This window comes from Oenanthe melanoleuca, chromosome 23 (genome assembly GCF_029582105.1).
Source record: "Oenanthe melanoleuca isolate GR-GAL-2019-014 chromosome 23, OMel1.0, whole genome shotgun sequence".
Lineage (NCBI taxonomy): Eukaryota > Metazoa > Chordata > Aves > Passeriformes > Muscicapidae > Oenanthe > Oenanthe melanoleuca.
Window position 1 is genome coordinate 3,520,609 of NC_079356.1, and position 11,516 is coordinate 3,532,124.

Sequence of the window (11,516 nt, forward strand, 5' to 3'; positions counted from 1 at the left end):
GTGCTGCCAGGAGTAAAAATAGTGTCACTGCCACTGGCCCTTGTCCAGCCAGATCCTGTGGTGGCCGAGCTGGGGTCAGTGCAGCTCCAGGCTGCTTTCTGTGCCCCACAGTCCTTCCTCGTGCCTGGAAAACACTTCAGGCTCTCATGCTTTATTTGCATTAAAAAAAAATATTTCCACTTGAATTACACAAACGTCATCGCCCGCGGCTCCCCTGGGCCGGGCTGTTGTTCCTGGAGTGGTGACGCAGAGCCGAGGGAGCGCGGCCGCCTCCGGCCCCCAGGGCGGCTTCTCTGGGGCCAGAGCATCGCTGCAGCCGCTGCTGTCACTGCCGTCCGATCCGCGCTCCCCGCAGCCCCCCGCACCCCAAACCAGCCGCTGTTGCCATTGATCACACCCGCTCACAGAGCCCACCGAGCCCCAGCTGTGGGATTGTTTTGCGGGGTGCGAGGGTTCCCTTTCTCCTCCAGCTCTGTTCGGTGGGAGCATGGAGCTGCTTGCGGGGATGTGTCACAGCCTGGGGGGTGACGCTGCACATCTGAGCGCCCCCTGCTCCGGCAACATCCAAGGGCTGGGGGGGGTCCCTGCCCGTGCGGGACCGGGGCTGGGCCGGGCTGAAGGGAGCTGGGCTGGGAATGAGGCCGAGCAGGGAACGGGGCCGGGCCGCTCCGCCCCGCTCCGCCCCCGGGCCCGCCCGTCCCGCCATGGCGGCGGCCTTCACCGCCCTCCGTGTCCTGCTCGGGCTCTTCTTCTTCCTCACTGGCGCCCTGAAGGTCTCGGACTGGCTCTCTGCCGACCTGCACCGGCACATGGTGAGCGCGGGCTCGGGGCAGCAGGGCCGAGCCCGGGGAATGAGCAGCGCGGGGGCAGCGGGGCAGAAAGCAGAGAGCGCTTCGGCGGGCAGGCTCCGGGGAAAGGAACAGGTTGGGGTGCAGGGCTGAGCCCCAGGGGAAAGGTGTAGGCTCACCCTGTTGTGGTGCGGGATGAGGATAAACAGGTTGGGACTACAGGGTGGAGCACTTTGGATACAAGGCTGAGCCCTTCATTATGAATCAGACAGAGTCCCTTGGAGCACAGTGCTGGTCCCACTGGGGTGCAGGGCTGATCCCACTGGGGGAAAAGGGCAGGGTAAGGTGCTGGGCTGATCCCCTTAGGGTGTGTATTGAGTTATTTAGGATGCAGAGCTGATCCTCTTGGAGGACAGGACAGGGCCGGGCAGGGCAGACACACTGGAGGGGCTGTATCCCCCCAGCCCCAGGCTCAGAGCTGCCTCACTCCCCTCCCACCCTTCCCAGGCATCGGAGTTCGTGCGCTTTGCCAAGGTGTTTCCCCTGAGGGACTTGGGGTTTGTGCCGGAGCCGGGCAGGTACCTGGTGGCCGTGGGCTGGCTGGAGGTGACGGCCGGGCTGTTGCTGGCGTTTGGGCCCCAGCTGCTGCAGGAGATCAGCAACTTCATCCTCAGCATCGTCATGATCGGTGAGAGCCAGTGAACACCCACTGCCCATGGTGGGGTATTGGGACACCCTCGGCCGGAGACCCCCATTCCCATGCTCTGCTCCTTGCCCAGGTGCCCTCTACACGCTGCTGGCGCTGCAGGAGCCGCTGGCCATGTGTGCCCCAGCCACGCTCTCCCTCGGCCTCCTCCTGCTGCTCAACATCCGCGGGTACCCAGCTGCCCCCCGGCCCAAGTTCGAGTGACGGGAGCGGGAAGGACGGGCAGCTCGGCGGTGGGAAGCAAAGCCTCTGTGGTATTTTCAGGGATGGATGGCATCACATCCTGCAGGGTAACGTGCTGATGAGACACAGTGCGTCCTCTCCTACCTGTGCTGGTAACTCTGGTGCTGGTTGTCCCCACACTGTGGGACCTGGGCTGGTGCTGTGGGATGGTGGCCGTGGCACCACTGTGGCACTGCCATGGCACTGCTTTGGCAGCTCTGTTGCTAAACTCACACAAGGTGTCCGACTCTTTCCAGCATTTGGCCACACTGAATAGGGGCTGGCTCTGCTCTCTTGGGGGGCTTTCAAATCTTGGAATAAAACCTCTTGTTTTTCACGTTTTGCCTCCCTGTTTATTTCTGCCTCTCCACCATGCTAAACCTCAGGGGCTAAAGGGATGTCTTGGGGATGGAGAACCCATCTCTGGGGACAGTGCCTGGACACACAGCCTGAGGACGTGGGAGCTGGTGCAGGGGCTGGCACAGAGGCAGATGGACAGTGGGGAGAGCCCATCTGAAGTGGGATCCCACAGCTACCCCACAATGTGCCAGGCCCCTTGCTGCACACCCAGGGAGTGACAGGAGTGAGTGCCCAGGCAGGCATGTGCCTTTTGTGGATCTTGCTCCCACAGGGAGCCACCCTCTGCCCCCCCAAATGGGCACAGCACTCTCAGGATGAACCACACTTCATCTGATCCTTGTGTGTCTCCCAGCAAGGGAGCTGGGATGGCTGTGTGGGGAGTTGGGGTGAGCAAGGGGTGTAAGACACCTCTGTACCCCTGGTGGCACCTGAACTACTTGGGGTGACATCTTTGGTGTCCCAAAGGAACACACACACATTGCAGGGCCACAAAGCAGTGAGTCAGATGCTCACAGAGCTTCAGGGGCCTGTAGGGCTGCTCCCCTTAAAACCAGCTTTGAAGCCAACAAAAGCACAAAGAGCCAGGAGGAGGCAGATTCCTGCTTTGATCCCTTTGGGGCATCCCTCTTCTCCCCAGCTGCTGGGTGCAGAAATTTGACCCTCTGCTGCTTTCATCCAGGCGTGGGTGGGAGAAGGGCCCTGGGAAATGGAATTAATGTGGCTGGGGGCACGCGGGGGGGTCAGCCAGGCCAGTACTGGCCACTCCCACATGCCCCCAGCCCGTCAGCCGGTGCAGGGGATCTTAGGGTGGCTCCAGCAGGGAATCCCCCATTACATACACACACAGGTGCTCTCCCTGCTCCAGCTGCTGTCCCACAGGGAGGCTTGGGATGGTGGGTGGGGGTCAGGCAGCCCCTGCCTCCCCCAGCACTTAAAGCTGTCCCCAGCCTGGCTGGATCAGAGTGAGGAGCAGCCGGAGGGGACGCAGCCGCTCCTGCCCGACCCGACAAGGTGAGTGACAATTGTGGTGTGGTGATGGGGAAGGAGGAGGAAAAAGGGACCACTGAAGTACCCAGAGTTTCCTTTGGGGTCCAGCTGAGGTCCCCCAGGCGCAGCAGCTCGTGCTCTCTGTGCCTCAACCCGGGGCTGGGTGCTGCTTGTACCGAATCCAGCCCTGCCGAGCTGGAAAACACCGGCTGGTGACTCAGTGCCTTCGTTGGCGAGGTGTGGGCAGGCAGTGATGGGAGGTGAAATAACTGCAGCCCTGGATACAGCCACTGCAGCACAGCATGGTTTTCCATGGCCAGAACCAGAGGCAAACCCTGCTGTGCAGGACTGGGGGGCATGGGGGGATGCTGTCCCCGAGCTTGTACCCCCTGTCCATACCTGGGTTTCTCCATTCTGGAGCTCGCTGAGCCAGTGAGCTGGGTCACTTCCTCATGCCTGGTTCCATGGGGAATCTGGGGTGCTGGGGGAGGGCTGGGGTGGGTGGCCCCACAGGCACGTGCTGTGTGGGAGGTGTTAAGCCCTGCAGCTGCTGACTGGAGCCAGCGTGGCACCTTCGGGTGCCTCCGGCCGCAGTTCTGTCTCTTGGCTGTGCTGCAGCTGTGCCTGCCACTCCCTGGGAGCTCTAGCTGGGTGGTTGACAGTGGCTTCTAGGCTCCCTTGTGTGAGGGGACATAGCTGGGGTCTCCTCTCCTGTGTGAGCTGAGCCCTTCTGGCAGATGATTGCATCCCCACAGGGCTCTGCCTCCAGTTCCCAGTAGCTACTGCAGGTGCCAGCCAGGGAGGTTGTCCTGTCCAGGCCAATGTCCCTCCCCTGTCCCCAAGGGTCGTGCCACCGTGTGTTCTCCATCTTTGCAGGAGCCCGGGATGAACGGCTCGGTGCCGGGGCCGCTGCTGGTGGAACACCCCAGCGAGTGTGTGCCCAACAACCCGGTGCAGTTCCTGCTGGTGCCCGTGGTCTACTGCCTGGTGCTGTGTGTGGGGCTGCCGGGCAACCTGCTGGCATTGCTGGTCTTCCTGCAGAGCGGCAAGGTGAGGAAGGCCATCCGCATCTACCTCATCAACCTCACGCTGGCTGACATCCTCTTCAACCTCACCCTGCCCCTCTGGATCCACTACTACCTGGCTGGAGGGGACTGGCTGCTCTCAGAGGCCGCCTGTCGCCTGGCCGGGGCCGCCTACTACCTGGCGACCTACAGCGCCATCACCTTCATGGCGCTCATCAGCTTCAACCGGTTCTGCGCGGTGCGGGCGGCGCGGCGGCCGCTGCCGCTGCCCGGGCCCCGCGGCGCCGCGCTGGCCTGCGCCCTGGCCTGGCTGCTGGGGCTGGGCTGTGCCGTGCCCACCCTGGCCACCCACCAGACCTTCCCCACGCCCGCCGGGACCACCGCCTGCTTCGAGCAGCACGGGCGGCAGCGGGGCTATGCCTACGCCATGGTGGGCTTCTTCTCCGCCGCCTTCCTGCTGGTGCTGGGCACCTACGCCTCCATCGCCCGGACGCTCTCGCTGCCCGCCGCCTCCTCGCCAGGCTCCCACCGGCGGCAGGCCCGTGCCATGGTGCTGGGGATGCTGCTGGTCTTCGTGGTGTGTGTGGCCCCCTACCACCTGACACTGGCCCCCTGGGTGGGTAGCCGGCCCCCTGCGCCGCTCTGTGCGCCCCCTGACACCCTGGATGTGCTGCACACGCTGAGTGTGGCCCTGCTCAGCCTCAACAGCTGCCTGGACCCCCTCATCTACTGCTTCTCCATCCGGCGCTTCCGCGCTGACCTGGCTCGGACCCTGCGCAAGATCGGCCGCTGCTTCCCGCTGCCCCCGCCGGCCCCGCCCGGGCCGGTGCCCGCTGCCCGAGCATCCTCCTTCACCTCCTCCTAGCAGGGTGGGCGCCAGGGTCCTGCCCCCCCTGTCCCCGTGCGATGTGGTCCCTGTTGCCAGGTGAGGGATCGGGAGCAGCGTGGGGGGAGCTCTGGCTTCGTGCACCCCCTCCTCCCACCCCGCTCTGCTCTCTGCGCGCTCCCCCGCGCCCGCAGCTCCTGCTCCAGCACAGATCCTGCCCCCCGCATTGCAGGCACGGGGAGGGCGGCACTGGCACTGGGAGATTGGCTCTGGCACTTCCAGAGGGACTCGCCCAGCAATGGAGCTGAGCCACAGTGGGGTGTGGGAAGACAGAATGGCGAGGGATGCTCGGTGGTTGCTGTCGTCTCCCGGGGATCTCCATCCTGCCGGGACATGCATGACCAAAGACCCCCATGGCATGGTCTGGGCGGCTGAGGGGGCTGTTTGAGGCCCCGTGGCCAGTCCTGTCCTGCACTGTCCCTAAGCCTCATGCCTGCACCCCTCCAGCTCTTGGCCAGGATTAAAAATTAATGAGCCAAAGGCTTCCCCAGTCTCTTCACTGCCGGCTGCCTGTGCCCCTCACCGAGAATTTCCTGTGCCCCGGGGAGGGCTGGATATGGGGCAGCCCTGGCCCCTGCAGCCCTGGTCCCCAGCCCCGCTCCTGCGGCAGGACCGTGTCCCAGGGCGGCTCTGAGCCCGCAGCCCCCTGCCCCGTCCCCTGCCCAGCCCATGGGGGCGCAGCCCCCGCCCCGACCCCGCCGCCCCCGCCCGTGAGCCCCGGCGCGGAGCCGTGGGCGGCTGTGTGGGAGGAAGATGGTGTTTTCCCAGCCCTGGCTTATTCCTGCTGCCAGCACAGCCCTGCTGCCCGTGCTGCGCCGGCGGGAGAGCAGAGCGGGTGCTGGGCAGCCACGCGGGTTTTGGGGATGGTGGGGGGAAGGGGTGCGTGAGCTGCCCCCCAACTGGGGGTCTTGGTCCCCCAGCACAGAGCTGCTCTCCCGCACACTCCAACCCACCTGCGTGGAAGGAAACGCGAGGCATCAGGCAGGAGGAGATGTGGTGCCTGGGGAGCTGCTGGCATGGGATGGGCAGGGTGGCAGTGGGCACCAGGACGGGTGGGTGATGCTGTGCCTGTGGGTGGGGGATTGTTGAGGGCTGCCTGGATGCTAGCAGAGAGATGAAGGTGTGGGGCAAGGCCTGACCCTGGGGAATGGGGTCTCCATGTGCCATGGAAACTGTGCACCACTATGACCCAGGGAGACCATGGCTCAGTAAGGCCAGTGTGGGTTGATGGGATGCCCGTGCTGCCCATGGTGCCTGGACACTCCAGGTGGGGCTGGATGCTGTCTCCATGTGCTGCAGTGCTGCTGCTCAGCAGAGCTGGGACATGTCCCAAGGTACCTCTGCTCTGCACCCGGCCCCGGGCCAGCTGCCTTCGACCACCCAGTTCTTCCCCTTTTGAAGTTCATATTAAATTTTAATCCTTTTATATAACTGCTGAAGGAGGGGGCAGAGCTCTGCTCCCCGCATGCAGCAGGAGCAGCTGTGTTGGCAATGCAGGATGCTGCAGGGCCTGGTGGGCTCTGGGACTGGAGATCTCTTCTTGGGGGCTACAGGACTTTTGGGGGGCTCTCTGCACACCAGGAGTTGGGCAGCCCCAGTTCTGGCTCTGGCTCTAGTTCAGTGGGAAATCCTGGGGTATTGAACCACAGCACTGGGACATGGGCACAACTGCTTAAAAACACACTTAGGGCACCTGCTCGGGCCATGGCCCCCCCACACATTGGGCAGAGGGGGGGCCCTGGGCTCGGCTTAGCACCAGCATGGGGCGTGTGCCCCCGCGCTGCTCCCGCCACCGTGCGGGGCGTTACCCAGGTTATTGTTCCTGCACTTCCAGCCCGCGCACGCTGTAATTATTATTATTATAATTATTATCAAATTACAGGGTGTGGTGTGAGCGGCTCAGCGGGCAGGCGGCAGCGGGTGGCACTGGGTCTGCTGGGGGAGCGCTGGGCCTGTGGGGCCGCGCCCTGCCCGGGGCTGTCCCGGCCCCCTGGGGCTGTCCTGGCACCTTGGGGCTGTCCTGGCACCTTGGGGCTATTCCGGCACCCCAAGGCTATTCTGGCACCCCAGGGCTGTCCTGGCACTCCAGGGCTATCCTGGCACCCCAAGGGTGTCCTGGCACCCCAGGGCTGTCCCGGCCCCCTGGGGCTGTCCCGGCTCCCTGGGGCTGTTCTGGCACCCCAGGGCTATTCCAGCAGCCCAAGGCTATCCTGGCACCCCAGGGCTGTCCTGGCACCTTAGGGCTATCCTGGCACCTTAGGGCTATCCTGGCACCCCCAGGGCTGTCCTGGCACCCCAAGGCTATCCTGGCACCTTGGGGCTATCCTGGCACCGCAAGGCTATCCTGGCACCCCAAGGCTGTTCTGGCACCCCAGGGCAGTCCTGGCGCTCTGTGGCTGTTCTGGCACTCAGGGACTATCCCGACACCCCAGTGCTATCCCAGTACCCTGTCTCTGCGCTCTGCCCCCTCCCTGGCAGGCAGTGTGCCCCCGGACAGGGGTGGGAGACGGTCCCGGAGTGCCCTCGGCTCCCTGGGTGACCCACGGCGGTGCCCACGGGTGGGTACCCCTTGTCTCGATGCCAGTCCGGCCCCGCAGGGTGCCTCAGGGGATGCCCACGGGTGGGTACCGCTCATCCCGGCAGATCCCGCGCCTGCAGCATCTCCCCGGCCCCACGTGCGGCCGCCCCCGCTCTCCCCCCGCCGGGGGTCCCGGGGCGCCGGGAGGCGGCGGCAGAGCCGCACCGGAGCCATTTTGCGCCGCCGCCGCCCGCTCTGGCTCCCGGGGAAAATCCACCGCCGTGTCTTGGCGGCGCCGCGGCGGCCCCGCTCCGCTCCCGCCGCTCCGCGCCCGCCCGCGCTGCACTGCGGGGCCGCCGCCACTCGCATGCTGCCGCCCGCCGCGCTCCCACGCGCGGGGCGCCGGCCCGGGCCGAGCCGGGACCAGCCGAGCCCAACCGAGCCGGGCCGGGAGCAGCCGGGCCGGGGGCGGCCGCGCCGGGCCGTCGGGGAACCGCCCGGGAGCCGCCGGAGGATGTAGGAGGCGGGAGCGGGGTAAGAGCGGCGGGGGCGGCCCCGGTGCCGGGGGTACCGCGGTGCCCAGCGCAGGGTGGCGGACGGTCCCCGATGGCCGCGGTGCCCAGCGCGGGGTGGGGGGGAAGCGGTTCCCGGGGGTCCGCGGTGCTCGGTGCGGAGGGCGGCTCTCACCAACAGAGCACCGGAGCCGTGCGGAACCGGCCCCGCGGGAACGGGACGTGTCACCTGCGGACCCATCCGGCCCCGCCGAGCGGGGTGTGCTGGGGGGGATGGTGGAGGAGGGAGCCGGGGGATGGCCGGGGGCGTCTCACCCGTACCGTGGTGCACGGCTCCGCCAGGATTCCCCGGTGGGTGGGGGAGAACGGGTGCCAGCGGCATCCCCATCTCCTGCTGCCCGAGGCACTGGGGAGGGAGGCACAGCCCGCAGCCCCTCCAGCCTCTCCCGGATGGCGACGCCAGCCATCCTGCTTTCTCCTGCTGCGGAGGGCTCGGGGCAGGCCCAGGACCCCTCCCCAGTCCAGTGGGCTCCCCCTCCCCATCCTGCCCGGGGGGGCAGCGCTGGCAGTGAGGACCATGCCGGGACCATGGCGTGGGGAGCCAGCTGAGCCGTGCTCATCACCGCGATCCAGGCGCCATGGTCCAACCCCGCCTGGCAGGCAAGCAGAGCTTCGGGGACCCGTGTCTGGGTGCTCCTTCCTCCTGCCGCCTTCCTTCCCCCAGACCTTTGGGTTTTCTTGGAGGAATCGGTCTGCTCCCTCCATCCTGTGCCAAACCTGCAGAGCAAGTTGGCGCTGGGACCGCTGATCTCTGTCCATCCTGTGACATCCAGCCCCGCTTGTCACCTCCCTCGCGGGGTCCACAGCCGATCCCTGCCTGTCCCCTGGCCAGGAAGCGGGGACAGAGCCCGGCTGGTGTGTGTTGGTTATCCCTGTGAGAATCCAGGCAGCCTTCCTTGGTGGAAATTGGAGCAGGATCCGGTCAGCAGTGCAGATTCTCTGTTAGGAGATGGATGCAATTTTTGGTCTTTCTAGGTTTCTCATCCCCGTGCTCCCACTGACCCCCCCCAAATGCATCCATGGCTCCCAGCCCTTGAGGACTCTCTCTGAGCAGAGATGGAGCAGGGGGAAGGCCACTGGGAGATGGGCATGGCTGGAAGGAGCATGTCAGCCCTTTCAAGCATTGTTACAGCGCTGGCAGGGCTGGGAATGCAAAAATAGCCATCAAAGTGACCATGGAACATCCGAGCCTGGAGGGGCCCCTTTTGGCTGTGGGGGTGGTGGGAGCACTGATGTGGGAAGACGTTGGTGTGAGCCAAGTTTGGGGCTGCCCTGGGTGTTGTTACCCCACTGAGCCAGGGCACCAGGACCAGCTCCAGGTATCCCTGCTCAAAAGCAGTGACAAAACCGTGGTGTCCCCCCTCCAAGCCTGGTGAGATGGTGCTGAGCTCGGTGCCCAAATCTCCCTCCAGACTGCCAAGGCTTGTGCCACGTGGGCTTGGAGGAGCAGCCCCCAGCCCTCTCAGTCGTCCTGCTGGGCCTGGCTCCCAGCAGCTGGGGCAAGACACGGGAGGAGTGGAGGGTGTTGGAAGCCCAGGCTGGGGGGTGCTTGGGGGGGCCCTTCCTTCAGCCTCCCCATCAGTAGCTCAGAGGCAGAGCCCTGCCAGGACCTGTGGGGCACAGAGCCTGTGTGGGTGGCTGGGGGCTGTGCTGGTGTGGGTCTCCCCAGCTCTGCCCTCCCTCAGGGGTAGGATCAGGCCCCGGGCTGGGGTCTCGTGCCCAGGTGATGCTGCTGCGGTGGGGGCTGGGGCTCCAGATCCAGGTTTTGCAGACGCTCGCATCTCTCCAACAAGCTGAGCCGAAACCCTGGATCCCACCCAGCCAGAAACTTGGATCTGGAGCCAAAGGTGACTCTTGGCCCTTATTGCCAACATGGGCAAAGCTAAAATCTGGATCTGAGCAGAAACAGGAGGAGCCTGGATCCAGCGCAGGGGCTGAATGTGTGGCTTGTGCTCCTTCTGGCCATCAAATTGGATTTCCTGAAATAGCCTGTTGAAGAGCAGAGCCCAGCAAGGACCGAATGACAGGTCACCAGGGGTGTGGAAGCCCCATCACGATCCTGGCTGCCTGCTTCAAGACGTTGGCAGCCAGCAATAATAGTAATATACGGTGCCATTGCTGGGAGAGCAGTGCAGGAGAGCTAAGAATAGCAGGAGAGATGTGCCAGCAGCGGGGGCCAGGGGCTGCAGCTGGACCTGTCCCCAGGGACACCCCAGCCAGGGGGTGGCAGCTCCTTGCAGCAGGGAGGACATTCCTGTGATGCAAGTGGCACAGGGCATGGCAGGTGCTGCAGAGGGCAGCGGGAGAGGGGTGTGCAGAGTGGTGCCTGGTGCTGCAGACCCTGTGTGGTGCCCCTTGAGCCTGGCTCTGGGCTTTGCCAGCCCCAAGAACCAGGTGTAAAGCCTGCTCTGACAAAGTGGCCTTCAGATCGTGGTCTTCTCAATGCCCTGTGATGTCTGGTCCCTTCTCAAGCAGCAGCACAAGGGGCCACCTGGAGAGCCATGGGCAGGGCAGACAGCTCAGCACTCACCTCCTCCAAGCCAGGCAGGATTGAGCTCCTCCTGCTCGCCCTTGCCCTGCTTAGCAGCTCATTCCCAGGGCTGTACAGCATCACTGGCAGGGGGACAGAGAGGGTCTGGCCACCACTGGTCCAAAAGCTGAGCTGTGGGGAGGCCGGGCTGCTCTCTGTCAGCTGCTGCAGCACATGGCAGCAGAGCAAGTGCCCATCAGATTAAGGAGAATTAATTTGTACCTTCCCCATTTCTGCAGGGCCAGGGGTGCTGCAGCACCCGGTGTCCCCCTCCCACAGGCAGCTGTGCTCCTGCAGTGCCTGTGTCAGTGCCTCTGCAACCTGCCCTCAATCTTAATTAGATTTTCCACGTCGCCCCCCAGCTCACTCCTCCCCAAAATGCTGGAGCAGGAAGAAGTCATGACATGGTTTCTAATCAGCTTCTGAATTCAGATTCCTCTTGGCTGTCGTTGGAGGCTCCCCACAGCCTTTGTTTGGTGCTGCCCCAGCAGGGTCTGCCCTGTGGCTGCCCTTGAAGTCATCACCCCTGGGAGCGAGTGGCTCGGCAGCTGGGACACACTCTGGAAACTCGCTGATGTCTGGTGACAGTAACTCGAAGAGCACCCCCAGCACCCGCCAACCCACCCTGTCAGAGAGGCAGCCTGCCTGCTGCCAGCTGGCTCTGGCGGGCACTGTGGCTCTGGCTGCTCCTGCCAAGCGCTGGGCACCGGAGCTGCTGCTTTCTGGGGTTCACTCTGCATGGCTCCCGCGTGCCCGTGCAGCTGGTGTGGGAGCTGGGCACTGTGCTCCACTGCAGCCAGTGCACCGCCAGGTTTGGCTCTGTCTCCGGCCTCCAGACCTTGTCAGCAGCGAGTTGTGGCTCTGAGCAAAGCCAGGGGATGCAAACAGTTCCCAGAGCTGCCATGCCCCAATTAATAGCCTG

At 64.9% G+C, this 11,516-nt stretch overlaps 2 protein-coding genes across 2 annotated transcripts; both read left to right on the top strand.

Moving 5' to 3' along the window:
- The first annotated feature begins 666 nt into the window (after positions 1–666).
- TMEM35B (transmembrane protein 35B) lies at positions 667–2,053 on the top strand. Its single transcript, XM_056509004.1, has 3 exons — positions 667–812; positions 1,296–1,476; positions 1,568–2,053. The coding sequence occupies exons 1-3, from the start codon at positions 705–707 to the stop codon at positions 1,696–1,698; spliced, it is 420 nt and encodes a 139-aa protein (XP_056364979.1). The 5' UTR covers positions 667–704; the 3' UTR covers positions 1,699–2,053.
- A 1,895-nt stretch (positions 2,054–3,948) lies between these two features.
- Positions 3,949–4,953, top strand: LOC130262108 (platelet-activating factor receptor-like). The gene has a single exon (XM_056508909.1). It carries the CDS (start codon positions 3,949–3,951, stop codon positions 4,951–4,953), a length of 1,005 nt encoding a protein of 334 aa, XP_056364884.1.
- Positions 4,954–11,516: the final 6,563 nt, after the last annotated feature.

Excerpts from the sequence above, each read along its gene's own strand:
- TMEM35B (XM_056509004.1), top strand. The coding sequence starts at position 705 with ATGGCGGCGGCCTTCACCGCCCTCCGTGTCCTGCTCGGGCTCTTCTTC. Across the intron at positions 813-1,295 it reads CCGACCTGCACCGGCACATG|GCATCGGAGTTCGTGCGCTT; the intron begins GTGAGCGCGGGC and ends CACCCTTCCCAG. Across the intron at positions 1,477-1,567 it reads CCTCAGCATCGTCATGATCG|GTGCCCTCTACACGCTGCTG; the intron begins GTGAGAGCCAGT and ends CTCCTTGCCCAG.
- LOC130262108 (XM_056508909.1), top strand. The coding sequence starts at position 3,949 with ATGAACGGCTCGGTGCCGGGGCCGCTGCTGGTGGAACACCCCAGCGAG.